This window comes from Octodon degus, unplaced genomic scaffold (genome assembly GCF_000260255.1).
Source record: "Octodon degus isolate 3935 unplaced genomic scaffold, OctDeg1.0 scaffold00002, whole genome shotgun sequence".
In the NCBI taxonomy this organism is placed as follows: Eukaryota; Metazoa; Chordata; class Mammalia; order Rodentia; family Octodontidae; genus Octodon; species Octodon degus.
Genome location: NW_004524578.1, coordinates 23,530,959 through 23,547,790, shown reverse-complemented (window position 1 = coordinate 23,547,790; position 16,832 = coordinate 23,530,959). Strand labels below are relative to the sequence as shown.

General features: G+C 50.4%; 1 protein-coding gene and 1 pseudogene across 4 annotated transcripts in view; one reads left to right on the top strand and one right to left on the bottom strand.

The window, feature by feature from the left end:
• The window catches only part of Cfap161 (cilia and flagella associated protein 161), a 57,231-nt gene extending 56,019 nt beyond the window's left edge, over positions 1-1,212 (top strand). For 2 of the 4 annotated variants that reach the window (XM_023712841.1, XM_023712845.1), the window contains exon 9: positions 554-1,212. In XM_023712841.1, the coding sequence (XP_023568609.1) occupies positions 554-749 (196 nt within the window). In that variant the 3' untranslated portion in view covers positions 750-1,212. The remainder of the gene's footprint in view (positions 1-553) is intronic. The other 2 variants (XM_023712832.1, XM_004623490.2) reach the window with 2 other exon arrangements.
• Positions 1,213-15,402: 14,190 nt separating this feature from the next.
• LOC111816058 lies at positions 15,403-16,161 on the bottom strand (annotated as a pseudogene).
• Between the last annotated feature and the right edge of the window lie 671 nt (positions 16,162-16,832).

Below are 16,832 nucleotides of genomic sequence, written 5' to 3'. Positions count from 1 at the left end.
AAGAATATATGCAGTGTATTATTTGTTGAAACTGTACTTCTGATTGGATTTGAAACTGTCTCATTGCTATCTGTTTATCAATAAAACTTTGAAAAAAAAAAAGAAAAAAACCCAACAATTCAATCAAAAAATTAGCTGAAGCCTCCATTGTAATTCTTCCTTTTGTGAAAGATTACTCACACATCCTTAAAAGACATAAATAAAAGTATTTTTACTTTAAAATGCTAAAAAAAGGACTCTGTCTTTAAATGAACAAATAACATTGTGAGAAGATAATGTTCTCTTGGTCCTGAGATGTTGCCATTTGGAAACGTGGTGGCATGAAGGTCCCTGCTGAGGCTGCACCCTTCACACAGGTCCTTCCCCTCAGGAGGGTTTTAGGGAGAAGAGGACCCTTCGTGCCTAACCCTAGCCCCACACAGGGCACCCTTCCTGCAAATACACTGTGTGTGCTAGAGGCTCCAGGCCTGTGATGCAGCCTTCTGCACTGGTGTGTTGAGGTGGAAGGAAGGTTGTGGGCTGTGACTCAGTTTCCCAATCTTTCCTGCTGCAGGACCTATTTTGGGAAGGAGGCTGAGGTTGCTGCTCACACACATCTGGATTCACACAGAGCTGAGAAGCCAAAGAACTACTGGATGTTGGTCACTGGGAATCCCACGGATGCCTCGTCCACCATGCTGGGCCTGCGTAGACAGTCAGCGGAGGACGCTGGAGCTGTAGAGCCAGCTGTGGTCCGTCACCCGCAATGACATGCCAGGCACATGTGTGAAATGGGCTCAACTCTATCAGATGTGGCTGTAAAGGTCATTGCCAGTCTCCGTCCTACCCTGAGCTGTTCTGGAGCCTGACCCACAGCAGGTCCTACCAGGACAGTTCCTTCAGAGAGCTGTCCGTAATAAAGTGTTCCCCTCCACTATGCATTGCTGAGTAGCTGTGGACTGAGCTTCACCTTTTGGCATTAAAAACTTCCCTCCGTGGGAAGTGTCCTATTGTTTCTACTTCTGGCTTAGTTCCTCCACCTCATGGGGAACCTCTTGTTGTATAATAATGAGCTTCAGATTCCAGAGGACCTTCACTGCTGCTTTTGAGTCTGGCACATTCACTGCATGACTGTATGATTGGAAGGTCCCCTGCACGGTGAATACGGATCCTTCTGTTTCTTTGCGCCTCTGATTTATGAGGTGTTGTAATAGGGTGGGAGGGGTAGGTTGCCAGTGAGCAGACTGGCAGGAAGGAGACCACGGTGATGCATCTGCAGTTACATACGTGCAGCTTGGCTACTGTGCACAGTGACCCCTTTTAGGGATGTGGACGGTGCCATCAGGTGCTGCAAGAGTTGGGGACAGAGGTCCCACCATAGCTAGACTGACCACTGGCTCAGTGTGACACCTGAGGTGTTGACTTCACCCGCGGGACTTCAGCAACTTCTGAGGCTGGGGCCAAGCACATGAATTCTGGCTTTGTGTCTGTGTGCAGCCTGTGTCCAGCATCTCCAGAGGGCTCTGCGTGCATCCACAGGGACCCCCATGCTGTAGGGGTGCTGGAGAGGCAGAAGTCCTTTGAGTATGCAGGGGGGCTTTCACCATGGCTCTCAACCTGGGTGCTGTGCCTAGGGGCCCCCTGTTCAGATCCACATCTCTGGGCTGGAGGATTTAAAAATATATGGGTGCTTGGGCTTGGGCTTGTCTCTAGGGATTCTTGGTAATTTATTTGGAGTGGAGCCCAAGGAAGAGCATTTTTAAGATCTTGCCAATTCAATGTGCTGCCCGAGAAATGAAGCCCTCCCTTCACTGGGAACAGTGTGAGGCTTGCTGGCTGCCTCCATAAGGCAAGAGCAGGGTGGAGCAGCAGGGCTGGGTGCCACAGGCTTCCAGGGCATGGTGCTCTCCCCAGTAGGAGCGCTCCAGCTGGACCCAAGCCTGCTCCAGTGGGCCCTGCTCCTGAGGAGCTGCCCAAGCGCAGGGGCATCACAGCCTCCAGTGAACAACTGTCCTTTGGTTTCTGGACTGCAGCATTGAGCGGGCAACAGCACTACCACCAGGAATCAGTGCCGCTGACTGTTGGCACACACAGCCCCCAGGCCAAGAGCTGGTGACTGCCTGCTGGCTGGCAGCAGGTGTGACGCACGTTACTTTGATGCACACACTGCATTCATGGAGGTTAGAACATGGAAGAGAAAACCCCATGCATCTCAGGAGAGGGGAAGCACAGTCAGCAGCCGCATCACGATCTCCTCCAAGGGAAGGAGCCTGTCTCAGGGGCCATGGAGACATCTGGGCCTTGGCGCGGCTCCCTGGGGTCTGTGGGTGCCTCGAAGTGCTACAGAAGGCGTTCTGCTCAGCTCTTTGAGGTTATGTGGGCCATTTTTCATTGCTGCTTCTCCCCAACCCCATTGCTTCAAAAATTCCTCTTAAGCGGATGAACAAATCAACAAGTGAATGACTTTATACCTTTACATAGAAGGGAGCTCCCATGAGGTGGAGGAGCCGCTCAAGCGCATGCAGCTCAAAGCAGCAGGGAGAAGTGGGCCAGGCCCTCCAAGACCAAGGGCTTCTGGTCTCAGCACTCTTGGCTTATGGTCAGTTCTTTGCTGTGTGGATTGCCCTGGGCATTAGAAGATGGTTTCCGCATCCCTGGCTTCTACCCACTGAGCACCACTACTGGTGCCAATAACAGCTCCCTGTAGACATTGCAGGATGTCCCCTTTGAGATCCTCCATCCTGGACCTTCTTGTAGATCTTTATTTGCCATTTACAGAGGATACCATGAAGAGCCCTCCCTCCTTCTTTTCCTCCCCTTCCTCCCTTCTTCCCCTCTTCTTCCCTTCTTTCCTCCCTCTGTCTCTTCTTCTATAGAGATTAGAATACATGGTCTCTGAGATGGTTTCCTGCTTTTGGAATACAAACCAGGCTTTGATGGGAACCTAGAGCTCTTGCCACTTCTGATGAGGCTGCTGTGCAGACATCTGTCCAGAGACTAGATGGACATGGCCCCCCAAGCAGCCTCCAGTGTGGTTCCACTAAGACATGGAGAGGTTAGGACTTCCACGCATACCATTATTTTGTCATAGCCAACTGGCTCCAAGGCAGGGCACCATAGCAGAGGGGAATCAGAAGAGAAAGAGCTCATGGTGTGGCAGGCAGGAAGCAGTCAGTAGCAAGTGACAGCAGAAGCAGTGAGCCTGGCCTTCCCTTTTACTGCATCCAAGCTATCAGCCTTTTGGGTGCTGTGACCCACACCCAGGGCGGGGCTTCTCTCCAGTAAATCCTTTCAGCCACACCCAGAATGGTGCCAGTTCTAACCAATGGAATAATTTAGTACCCCACACCCTTAAGTCCAGTATCACATGCCCTGGATACAGCAAGCTCTGAAAATCCCTGCTTATAAGAACATGTGGCTTTGGGGGACACCTAGACACATGTCACAACAGTAGGCATGAATAAAATTGTTGAGTATCCTTGAATGTGCTGTAGAGTGAAGGGTCACAGCCTCCTGGGACATATGCTTGGCCACCGACTGTGGAGGCTGACTTACGTGCTGCACGTGGTTGCGTGACACACAGAAATACCACTGAGTCACTGTTCTGCCTCACAGCTTTGTCCCGAGTCATGGGCTACAGGCTCCTCCTGGCTTTGCAATTCACTTTAGCTCCTTTGGTGAAATGCATGTTGATCACTTGCTGCAGGCCTGTGTTCTTGCTGGGGGGTGGGGGTGGAGACAGTGAGAACCAGCAAAGAGCCTGCAGTTGGGGACAGTGAGACTGTGGCAGGGCCCTAAGGTGCTGGGATGACCCAGATGACTCTCCCCAGAGGTCAGGAGCAGGTGTGTCAGGATCTCAGACTGCAGGACAGGAACTGGAGAGAACATGGGGGTGAGGGTTCCAGGCAAAGGAGTCTGATTCAAAGAAGCCACCTCCATGTCCATAAAGTGTGGCACTTGGCAGCGAGGGACAGGGATAGTTGGGAATGGGCCATGAGCAGAGCTGACAATCACAGGTGCCACAATGTGAGCCTGTCACGGTGCATCCATCTTGGCTGGATGACAGCCACGGCCATAAATCCCCAAGGGCTGTGAAGCCTGGTCCCCTCCTGGGCTTCCCTGCTACCTAGCTTTGTCCAGAGCGTTCATGTCCAGCCCAGTCCTGCTGTACCCGGGGTCCTGGTTGTTGACAGGTGTCCAGGGACTTTCAGGAGAAAACTAAAGGTTTGAACATGGCTCTTCGTTGCATGTGTAAGGTCGTTGGATTTGAATTTGATCTGGAAGGTGACGTCAGGCTTTAGCAGTTTTGGAGAAAAAGAGCAACACGGCTTCGCTGTGGCAGGATACTGTGAGCTTCAGGGAGAATGAGAGGATGAGGCTTGAGGCAGGTGCTGTTGTGGTCGAGGAGGGCGGGAAGGGGAGACAGTAGATGAGGAGGCGGCATCCTGGAGAGCTGCTGTGGTCGCTCTTGGTGTGTGGGCCTAAACGTCACCTAGCCTTAGTGCTGTTATCTGCCGGGCTATTTCTACCCACAGCCCAACAAAGTACTCAATAGCCGCAGCAAGTCCAATCTCTCAACACCTGCGGGTGGGGCAGCCATTTGGCTTCACCTGGACATTTACAGATGAGCTGAGGGGTCCAGGTAGGGGAAGGGACATGGCCGAGTCCTGAGCAACGCAGGCAGGGGCTGCGGAGGGCCGGTGAGAGAGGAGGAGCTGAGTTGCCTCCAGTTTGCCCAGCACTTTGGAGAGAGGACCTGGGTCTGGACTCCAAGGGTTTGGGGACTGGAAACCCCATTTCACCCCTGCTCTTTTGAGCTTGCAGTTCTCGACGGTGGCCACTAGATGTCAGTGTGAATGACGTTAGTAGGGCAAGGAGAAATTGCTGGGCTGTTGAGCTTAATTTCAAAATACCTGGAAGCTTCCAGCTTTTAAAATGTACGTTTTAAGAGGAGAAAAACCATAAAAGCACCATGGCCTGCTATCAGCTCAAATTTTTTTTTCTTTGTGAAAGAAACACGGTTTGAAGCATAGGTAGAAATCCCAGGATTCCTTTGATCAGCAATCCCAGGACATGAGCCAAGGAGTTTAAGTTGGGACGCTATCCGCTGCCTGGAGTCTGGGGCCCACCCGGAAACCGCCCTGACCCCAGGCGGGGAACCCTGGCTGATGTGCAGATTCCTGGTCTTTCTCTGCGGCTTGCCAGTCAAGGCTGGGACCTTTGTCTGCATCAAGCTGGGTCCCCCTGGGGCAAGATTCCCTCACTCTTGGCTCTTGCTTAGTGATTCAATACAAAACAGTAAAAAATGAGGCAGTGTTTTAGAGAGGTGGAGGAAGACAGTGGGTCCCAGTGCCAGCGCCATGGAGACACCGGTCACATCCTGCTTGCGTGGCCTGAGGAGGCCATGGTGTCTCTTTGAGCCTTCTTTCACTCCTGAGCTAAGAAATCGGCTACAATTAACATCGCCAAGATATGTGTGTGTGTGTGTGGGGGGGGCTGGAGTCTTGCGTGTGATGGGCTCCGTGTTGTGTCCTTCCCTCTGCCACTTACAGTGCGAATCGCTGCTTGGTCTTTTGTGCTGGTTTCCGTTCATCTCAGGTGCTCCCTTCTAGTTCTAATTTTTGAATATTTGTTTCTCCACCTGCACATCACTGTGAACTGCTCTGGTTCAGAGCTGCATGGTACAGACATGACTTCAGGCTCCTCATATCTTGCTAAGCAAAGTGCTCTGCTCCTAACATTAAGTTCTCATTTTGCGGCTAAGTGGACCTTGGAGAGGTGAAGTGAGTTACTTAGCCTTGCTGCAAATTAGTGCTTTTTCTGTTCCTGTTCCCGGCTCTGAATGGCCATGGTGTGTTTGAGTCTCTGACTACCGCACTGCCTTTGAGCTCCTTAAGGGCTGGGAAAGATCCTCCCAGTTTTATCTTCTGTGTCAGAACATGACCGCCAGCGCAGCTAACATTGAGAATTTGCCATGAGCTGGGTCCTTGGCTGCCCAGCCATTGTAATCCTCACGTTCGACCTGTGAGTGGGTAGCTCTGTCATCAGACTTGTACTGGAGAGGAAATGAGAGAGAGCGAGAATGAGAGGACAGAAAGAGGGAGAGGGAGAGGGAGAAGGAGAGAGGAGGGGGGGAGAGACAGAGAGAGAGAGAGAGAGAGAGAGAGAGAGAGAGAGAGAGAGAGATATCTTTCTCCAGGATCTCCCGGCTGTCTGAATCCAGTGTGCTGTGCTGGCTCAAGGGAAATGGTCCTTCCTGTGTGCTGGCTCGGTTGTGCTGGGTCAGTGGGGCTGGAAATGGAGCAATGCTGCAGAGTGTCAGTGTGTCAGGAGCACCACGTGCGCGTGTAGGGCTGAGTGGGGGGGGGGGATGGAGGTGGGACGGAGGATCAGGTATCGTCTACTCCACCCTGGGATGGCAGGGAGCTCACCGAGTGGGCATGATGAGAAGGACCAGAGTGCGGACCCCACGTCTCTGCCATGAGTGTGCAGGACCACGGCCTCTGTGACAATGCGGATGAACCTTGAGCACATCTATCAAATGAAATAAGCCAGACACCAAAAGACAAATGCTGTATGATCCAACTTATACATGTGATTGAAAACTGCGAAGAAAGTGGAGAGGTAGGGACCAGAGGCTGGGGGTGGGGTGGGGTGCGGTGGGAGAGGAGGCGATCTATGGGTCCAGCTTCCAAGCGTAAGAGGAACAGCTTCTGTTCTGGCTGTGGTATCACCGATGCTGACATCGAAGCAATTCAGAAAGGACTAGCGTAGCTTCTGCCTGAGGAAGACTTAGAAACCTGTGCCAGGTCTGTATTTTTGAGAAAATACATCTTTGAATTGGGCAGTCCATAAGGAAAGGAAAACCAAGATTCCGCCAGTTATTCAGCAGTTATTTGTAAGCCATGGCTTTTCTGGTTCTTTCAGGGTACTCAATAATATATCCTTTTCTGTAATTCCATTCGTTCTATAATAAAGCTTTTATAACCATCTTCCAAACATAATCATCTTCCTTTAAAATTTTTTTAAAAAAAATCATTTATTTATTTATTTACTTGGTACAAGGTCTCATTACACTGCTCAGACCTGTAGTGATCCTCCTGTCTTAGCCTCCCCAGCACTGGGATTACAGGGGTGAGTCACCATGCCAGGTTCCGGGGCTGACGTGACATTTGGTACAGGGGATTGAACCTGGGTCCTTGAGCTTGCCAGGCAGGCACTTAGATCCCCGAGCTATCTCCCCAGCCCACATAACCATCTTCTGAATGCAAAATCAGATAAGAGCACTGCAGAACTTCAATTTTATTTAATTAACTAATTAATTAATTTATTTATTTAAATGCATTTAGTACAGGGCCTACAGAGTCTCACTACACAGATTGGACTCGTAGTGATCTTCCAGTTTTCAGCCTCCCAAGCTCTAGGATTGCAGGCATGTGCCACCACGCCCATACCGGCATGGTATGTGTGCTGGGGATTGAACCCCGGCCCCTGTGTTTTGCCTAAGCTGGCACATTTGCTGAGCTATCTGGCCAGCCCTAGATCTTTAATTTGTTAAAAAGCAAATTCAAAAATTCAGTCCTTCCTAGAAATTCTGCAGCTTCACTGGCCAACATATCACAAACCCCAAATAATCGTGTAGCCTAGTGTGCTAGTGGCTCATTTCAGAGCTGCCCGAAGGAGCACGAAGTAAAATGCTGGTGAGCCTTAGGCTGTTCCACACGTGTTTATGTAATTCAAAACACTTGGCTATGTGGCTGCATTTGAAAGTATTGGAAAATAATGTTGGCAATATTTAATCAATCGTGTAGTTCTGTAGCTTATGATGAAAAGATTTGAACTTTCTGAAGTTAAAAAAATGCAGCGAAAACACAATGAGTTTTGGGTATCTAGGGGTACTTTGGGGTAATCACAACACGATGTCCCTGTTTATCAAATCCTCATATGGTTCACCTTGGACATATACAATTTTTGTCAACTAAATATTTTAAAATTTAAAAAGCACACAGAAAGGTCTGTAACACTTCTGTGGCTCCTTTGGAGGCTCACTGTTCCCCATACCCCTGCTACCTGGACACTGGTGCCTGGGTTGGTCTCCCACCAGCTCTAATGGTGAGAGGGCCCCTCGAGTCCTGAGCTGAACAACACGGGGACCTGTCTGGTTAGGATGGAAAGAACACAGGAGGGCATCTGTCCATGAGCCAAGGAGGAGCCCTCGAACTTGTGCCCCCCTACCTGGCCCCAGTCCAGCCCTGGAAGCTTCTCCAGGCGGCTCAGGTGGCCAGGAGGCCTGGCGCGGGGGTTGTGGGCTCCATCTGGGGAGCAGAGCAAAACAGGCCCACCCAGCTGTGTGCCTTGCTAGGGCACACCACATGAGGAGTCACCCGGAGCACCCCACCCCAGGGAAGGTCGTGGTGCCCCTCTGGTGTCCCCCACCTCTGAGCAGTCTTCTCCTCCACCCTCCCCCTGCACTGCCTTTGTGCTTTGTTATTGTTGGCTAATGGGAATGGGCTTGAACATCTGCCAAACATCTGCTCATGTCTCCTGAATGTGCTCCTAAACAGACGGGCAGGAAGTGGCACCGCCCTGGAGCTCAGCTGCCAGGGCCTGCAGCTGCCACACTAGAATGCCACTGCCGGGCCCCCTTAGGGCCTGCAGGATCCCTAAACTGAGGTCTAGGGGAACGGGCAGTGGCAAGAGAGGCCTCTGGGTTCTGCGCTCTCCCCTTCTTCCCCAGAAGGGACAGAGATGTGAGCCAGAAGAGCGAGAGCTGCTAGAGATGGTGGAGATGGCCGGGGAAACCAGAGGTCCCTAGGGGCCCAAGAGCAGAAGTAGCCTTTCCTCTGGGATGCCCCGGGCAGGAGGTGAGGGTGAGAGCACAGCTGAGGCGGGGGTGACAGAGGAGGAAGGAACAGCAATAAACCTTGTCTGTCCAGCAGCTACTCCAGCCTTCAGGCCTGACACAGGAAGTGACTCAGTGTTGCCTCTCCTGAAAGGTGAAGTGCGGGGAGTTGCGTCTTCACCACATGCTGGTTGTCAGCCCCTTGTGCTTCTGCCTTCTTTCCTGGAGCAGGAGGAGGGCAAGTCCTTTGGGGAGCCCTGGGCCTGCAGGAGCCAGAAATGAGGGGATTTGTCAGAACACGGACACCTGCCTTTGCAGGGTATGGTGGTGCACGCCTATGATCCCAGGACTCTGGGAAGCGGAAGCAGGAGAATCACAAGTTTGAGCTCAGTTTGGGCAGTGCAGGGACTGAGACCCTGACTCAAAAGAGAAGAATAAAAAAGGACTGGGGACATAGCTCAGAGTGAGGTCATGGGTTCGATCATCAGTACTGCCCTCCCCAAAACGTCCTAGGTGAATGAGAGCTGTTAGATAGTTCTCTTCTCTCCCCGCCCCAGGGCCTCTCTATCATATTTTCCTTCTTCTCCTTCATCTCTTTCTCATTCTGTTTTCCTTTCCTCCTCCCTGTGTTCTGCACATAGTCAAGACCTGGAACACACAAGGGGTGACTTCATCAGACAGAGTTATTCCCACACCCCGAGGAGGACCCTGTCTGCAGTCATGACCCGTGGGATGAATTCCTCCCTGCCTCTCAGCTGGTCCTGTAGGTGGTACAGTCACCTGTGACCACTCTGTGTTCCCATGCATACCAACACAGACTCAGGTTAGGCACTTGGACATCTTTCTATATGGGAGTCAAATTCTGAACTTGATGTTGAGTTGAGCTTTCCCTTCTTCCCTGGCAAGTCTGTTTCCCTCTCACTCTGCACTTCACGGTGCTCTTTGGGCAGTAGCTGAGGAGGAAAGGATCAGGAGACCCAGCTCCAGTGTTCTCAGTTTTGGCAGATGACCAAGGTCACTGGGGTCCTGTGGGGATCTTATCTAGGTCCCTGTCCTTCTGCCCCAGGTGCTCCCTACTGTGTGTTCTTCCTTTGGAGGTCTGTCTATCTGCTCCCCGAGGGACACAAATAGGCCGAAGGTGAACTCACACTTTCTCACTTGACACACATCTGGCCCACAGGAAAGAGGCATACGCTCTTTGAGGCCCCCCAGATTCTGAGACTGCACATCTCTCCCAAATCAGTCACGTCTCTTTCCTTTCACCATCAAAGCACAGCTCCTCATTTCTTCGTTACATTTTCTCTTTCCGGGTGGGAGTCAGCACCAGTCATAGGCTTCCTCCAAATTTAGGGTTGTCCATCAATGTCACTGAGTGAGCCCTTTGAAGTTCCTTTCATCACCACACTCGAGGTGCAGGGGAACCTTTCCCATTCCTGCTGCTGGACGTGAAGGGGAGACGTAGCCCACCCTCAGTTTGCTCCTCAAACCTCATTTCGGGTCTCACTGCTGACTCTGGTCAACCTCCTCAGCAGTAGCTGGGGAGTTCTTGGTCACCACCTTTGTAAACATTTCCAAGAGAGGGCTGTCATGTCCAGTGACCCATGCTTGCACCATGATAGGATCCCTTGGCATTAGCACAGAGCCCGGCCCAGGAGGGGTACTTGTGTCTCAGGGTTGCGGTGCCTGCTCTGCCCTAGTTCTCGCTGGAGCGAGAATCACCATTTCCACCTCCTGCAGGGAGGTCCCTTGGCCCTCTGTCCTCAGCTCAGTGTTCCTTGGTTGTCCTGTCCTCACCTTGGTCTTCAGGGCTAATGGTAGACACCACTTCTCCGGTAGCAGGGATCCTCCAGTGAGTCGTGAAACTTCTCACATGTGTGCTTGGCCCTCAGGCTTGGAAAGCACCTTTTGTGCAGACCTCAAGGCTTCTGTCTCCCTATCTTGCTGCGATTTGAGCTGCGTTGGTGTCATTTCTCTCCCAGTTGTGATCTCCTGTGAGTGTGCCTGAGACGAGAAGTGAGTGGGTCCCCATTGGGTTGGGCAGAAGCGTTTTCCCACTTACAGTCCAGGATCGACACACTGTGACCCTGTTTTCCTTGTTACTGATTCTGCCTTCTGCGCACTACCTTCAGGACCCTATGACTCTGCTTCTCTATGCCAGGCTGTACCCTTCTGGGTAGCATCTCAGGCCAAGGGTCTGCTCTTAATATTTGAATAAATTATGAAAATTAGCACTTAGCCCTGCCTCCCGGTGGCCAGGGATGAATAAAGATAGGAAAACCAATTAGGAAATATCTTTCCTGTAATACACCTACTATATAAGGTTGCTGTGTAGCCAGAGACCCCAAATGCACTAAGTACCCACATCCAAAGCAGAACCACTTGGTTTCCCTCCCTCTGTGTCTGGTCTCTACCTACCCTGTTCTCCTACCTCTCGGCAGATCTCTGACTCAGAGTGTTAGGGAAAAACTGGAGCTAGAAATACAAAAGAGAATTAATGCATTCATTATTTAAAAATAGTCTACCATATCCAAATGTACAACTAATAGGAGTGGAAGAACAGAAGAGGGGGTATGCTAGGCTGCCTTTGGGGTCCGTAACATTTCAGAATCAAGGCCATTCCCAAGGGAAAAGAATCAATATACATCATCCAGGAGGACCATTCGGAGCAAGGGGCTTCCAAAGGGTAAAAGCAGGTGATTGTGTTTTTTAAATCAGATTTTATTGGTACATTTTAGATATACATAATGATCACATTCATTATAGAGAATTTGTACCTGTATATGATATATTTTTAATTTTTAATTTTTTTTTTTTTTTGTATTTTAAGGAGGGGTCTACAGGGTGTTCAGGGTCTCTCTACTAGATCAGATTCATAGTGATCCGCCTGTTTACAGCCTCCCAAGAGCTGGGATTACAGGCATGTGCCACCACGCCCAGTCTCAATTGCCGTTTTAGTGCGCCTTGGGGGCAGGGCCAGACTGGCAGGCCTGGGATCGAACCCCCGGCCCCTGTGCCTGCTTGCAGGGGCTTTAATGGCTGGCCCTCCTGTACATAATATAGCTTGATTCTTTTTTTCCCCATTCCCCTCCCCTCCCTTCTACCCTTCTTCCCCTCTCCATTTGCAAAAGCTTTGTTTCCACTTTTTCCTTTTCTCATTTTTTTTCACAAGGCAGATGAACTGCTGCGAGTCCACTGCTCCAAGCGACTGAGGTACCTGTTGGGTTTCGTACTTGTGTTTTCCTTCTGATTAAAAAGTAATGCATCTTCGCTGTGGAAAGTGAGATGTTGGTGTTCCCAGATAGCTGCCGCACTGGTGTCCAGCCTTACGCGAGCAGGTGAAGGACTCGTTCAACCCCTGGATATCGGAATTGTTTGTGACCCCTATGGCTTGAATATGGTTTGTTTCTCTGAAGTCATGTTGAAGTGTGAGTCCCAGTGGAACAGCTTGGAGACATGACGGGACTCTGAAGAGATGCTTGGGCAATGCCTCTCCCAAGGATGGGGTTCATGCTCGCCAGCATGGGGGAACTCCAGCTTTGAAGGGACTAGATTATATCACACAGTGTGTCACTTTCTGCCATGAATTGAAGCAGTACCAAGCGCTCACAGGCACCATGTTCCTAGACCTGCCAGCTTCCAGAACCTTCAGCCAAAATTAACCTTCAGTCTTCACCAGTCACCAAGCTGCAGGTATTGTGTTTTAGTACCATACAATGGGCTAATACCTTGTCTGTCATATATCTTGGTGTGTTCTGGGGAGTCTAGAGACTGGCAGGGGAAGTGTTAAGCTGCTGAAATAGAAAACTAAAACACAGGGCTGGAAGATAGCTTGGTGGTCTATGTGCCTTCCTGGAAAGCACAAGGACCCAGGTTCGATCCCCAGTACCATATGCAGTGCTGGCCCTAGAACCCCATGTGCGCTGTGCTGGCCACTGAAACCAGGCATAGTGGTGCTGGCCTGTAATCCCAGCACTGGGGAGGCTGAGACAGGAAGATCGCTACAAGCCCAAGCTAAGTAGTGAAACCCTTTACCAAATAAATGAATAAGTAACAGATTAAAAAAAAGAAACTAAAACTAAAATGTGTGGTCTTGACATTGGCCAGGTAGCAGCAAACACGAAAATGAAAGCAGAGACCAGGAGGCCAGCAGCCCCTGCTGTCAGGCAGAGCAGGGGTTGCAGGAGGAGCCTGCCTTGGCTCGGAAAGCAGGTTTCCTTCCTAATGAGCTTCTTGCTTCTGGGGGCGAGGGGTGGGGTTGGAAAAGGAGTGTCAGTACCATGTGCTGACTGTTACCTGCTGCATTTAACAAGATGTTACCGGGGACAGACAAGCACAGAAAACAATCTGCTGGTTTCCAGGAGTAATTAAAATGTATGGTGAAAGGCCAGAAGTTAAGATTTGAAAAGTGAACCATCCCTAGATGATAAATGGTAAGAAACAGGATTGAGAAAGACCTGGAGAAGCCAAAGGCAAGTATCAGATTGAGGATGTGCTACCCAGTGGGAATCAGGGCAAAACCCAGGTGGAGCTGCAACTCTCAACTGTGGTTAGAAGTTCCCTTTGGCTATAAGGTCGCAGGGCAAAACCAGGCCAAGGCTTCCTGCCTCCTGCCCCCGGGTGCCCCAAGGAGCACCTACTGCTAAGAAGCCTGCGGGCTGGAAAGTCGAGGGAAAGGGAGGACCGTGAGGAGGAGCTGACCACCACACTTGAGAGTCACTCTGTCAATGAAACAAGGCTGGACTCCCAGCCATGACCCTGGCCATGTGAAGCCTGTGCTGTCCGAGACTTCAACAGTCTGTAGGTAGCCAACAAGCTGAAAAGCTACAAAGCCCCCAAGGAGGATATAGTTTTCCAAGCTCACGTCAAAAGTGGCTAAGGGGGCAACAGAAGAGGAAGAAGCTTCTAAAATGTGTCCTTGGAGAGGAAGAAGAGGGAGTAGGAGGAGCAGAGCCAGGCAGCCCTGCAGGCCAGAGGTCTTCACAGCAGCTGTGTGGGAGGAGAACAGTTTTCTCGGCCTGTGGTTGCCAGCACCTTCCATATCACTATCTTCAGACAGGAATATTTGTGGTTTTTGTGCTGCTCCTGCTCCACTGTGGACACCAGGTGTCTAGCAGGCAGGTCATGTGACCTTTGACACCAAGGCTAGCAGACTTCTGCCCACGCCAAGTATCCCTACTGCCTGTCCTGTGAGGAAGGCTTGACGACAGCGCGGCCAGGCCCGCCATTTACATCCCTACTGTGAGAGCTTCTGTGTTGAGCCCACACAACAGAGACCTGGTCACCGAGAAGCCTGGTGCTTACTTGCTGAGCCTGTAAGAAAAATGGGCATTGACAGCTGTTCTAACCAGAGCACTCTGGACCAAGAAGACCTACATGGGCTGTGATGCAGCGGTCCCCACGTGTGTGAGGGAGGCTTTGGTGTCTGGAGTCAGGGGCAGGCCTTGTGTGCTGTGTTCTGCACATGAGCAACTTCACCTTGCAGGATGGGCAGAGGGAGGAAAGGGATCTTGGTGATCAGACCACGGCTGAGACCCCGAGTGCTCACCCCGTCTCAGTGTGTCCTGCCAGGTGCCACAGTCAGGTGTGGACCAGAGACAATGTTCCAGTGACAGGTCACAAGTGAAGGTGCTGTGTGTCACTTCAGTCTGAGCTGGGGGAAAGCTCTGTACGAGTCTGCTTGCTCTCAGGGGCCCTGAGCTCTAGGACAGCTCCTCAGGAAGGTGAGACCTGAGGTGCAGACAGCCGGGCCCGGAGTCACCTCTTGGAAGAACAAACTAACACAAGAAATGTCTCACATATGTAACAAATGGTGGTGCAGGCCTGTAACCCCAGCATTCTGGGAGGCGGAGGCAGGAGGCTGACAAGTTGGAGTCCAGCCTGCGGAATTTAGCAGCATAAGGGACTCTGTCTCTAAATAAATAAATAAGTGATTATAGTTGTATATAATTTATATTAAGCAATATAATTTTATACTTCTATTTTTTAATATTAAAATAATCTAATAAAAAGTTTTCACAGAATTTTGTTTACAGAGGAACTTTTGCTTATGTATTAGTAAACTTTCACAACCCTCGCCTTACATTTTAACATTCCACAAATTGGAGCTATGATGGTAAACGCTTGCAGCCCAGTAGATGGACTTGTACTTTATTTCAAGTTTATGATACCAGAATTTCAAAGTAATTAAAATGTTCAGCACTTTGAATGCACAACAGACTTAAACCTTAAAGAAAAAGTATCAAATCTGAAATAAGCTCATAAGCTTTGAGCAAGTCACTAGACTTAGTGAGCTTAGTGACTCCTCTTCCATGTTCAGTTTCCACCAACTTTATTTTAAACCATCAAGTTCCTAAATATGTTATCAAACAATCACATGCTTTATTGAGGCACATCGGTTTCTTATGGTAAATGCTAAATCTCTTCTCTCAGCTCTGAATGAAGTAAATTCACTGGAGGCAATAAAAGGAGAACCACTTAAAATAAAAAATTTCAATTCACACTGTAGAATATTTCTCCAATGAGAATGCAAGATACTGATTTTTCAAAAAATCACAAATCTGAAGCAGGACTTGGCTACTACTTCAGTTATAACCTGGGACTGGCAGCTTACGCCCTTCCTTTTCTTCAAAAAATGTTTAAGAAAGCGTGGTAAGATCAACATTCACAGGGCTGGGGAGATGGCTCAGTGGAATAAGCGCTTCCCTGGCAAGCACAAGGGCCTGAGTTCAATCCCCGGTTCCACAAAGTAAAAAGATCAACATTCGTTCAGTGTAGAAAAACACTGGCATGTTTGTCCACTTCTTTGGGGATTCAATCTTTGCTCTTAAGCACTGCATTTCATTAAGATACTGTCCAGCTTCCAACCACTGGATTCTTAGCTTTGTAAAATGCCAGCGCAGTCTCTCCAGGTACCACGCAGGTCTCTGACTGTGGAGGTCTAAACTTCCACTGGAGACTGGCGTGGACATCTACATTGAATGTGACCTTAACAGGCACCATGTTTTCCACCTGGTCTGATCCGTGACCTGCCACTGCTCATCCTCCAAGTCCAGTAGTCTGGCAATAGAGCCGATTCAGGAGCTCCGCGGCGTAGGAAGCCCCAAGCATGCCCACCGCGGCCGCGGCCACCTGCATGAGCACCGTCTTGTTCCCCCGCCGCGAGTCCTCCTCCTGCACACAGGTGAAAGGGTTCACGGCTGCCGCTGCGGCCCCGCGCTCGGACCCCGGGCCAGGCTCGGGCGCCTCCAGGTCCCAAGCCACCTCAGTTCCCTCTCAGCAACTCCAGGCCCCCTCTATTCACGCCGAAGAAAAGGCTCTACCTGCTCAGCATCCCCGGCCATCAAGCCAGGGTAGCTCCGACACCAGCCGCAGAGAGCAATGTATTTCCTCCCAGTCCCCAATACTTCTATTAATAGTTTCCCTTTACTATGTGAAGGCTTTTAAAGTATGATTTTTAGTAGCTTCATCATATTCTAGGGGGTTATTTCATTGCTATTGGTCCACGCTTCTGAAAGCGTGGTAAGAAAGAGGAGCGCATTCGCTGCTTGTAGGAGGGTAACTGCAAGTTTTCTTTTCTCCCTTCCCCACCCCATCGTAATGTTTCTGAAATGTGCTTTAATAACATGGCTCTCCCCTTTGATCTAGTCATTCTGGCTTTGAAAACGGAGCTTCAGGAAATGAAAAGCGAAATCTCTCAGCGACGATTTTCACACGAACCTTATTTATCATGTCGCGCTTGGCCGTTATCTAGCCGTCCAGTGGTAACCGATTAGTTACGTAAATGACAGCCTGTTGCCAGGCCTTGCCTGTTTGCTTGTGGGGCTCGTCCAGCACGCAGGGCTGGCCACTTGGACAGAATGTGGATCTGGCTTAACAGTTGGCAGACGGGAGGCCTCTGTCCTCTGCGCTCTGTGTCCACTCCCCGCTGACAGCCTCAAATTATGGATGAGGCTGGCCAGGGTTTTTCTCCTCTTTGTTTCCTTGGCAGCTCCCGACTTCTGGCTGCAAAAGC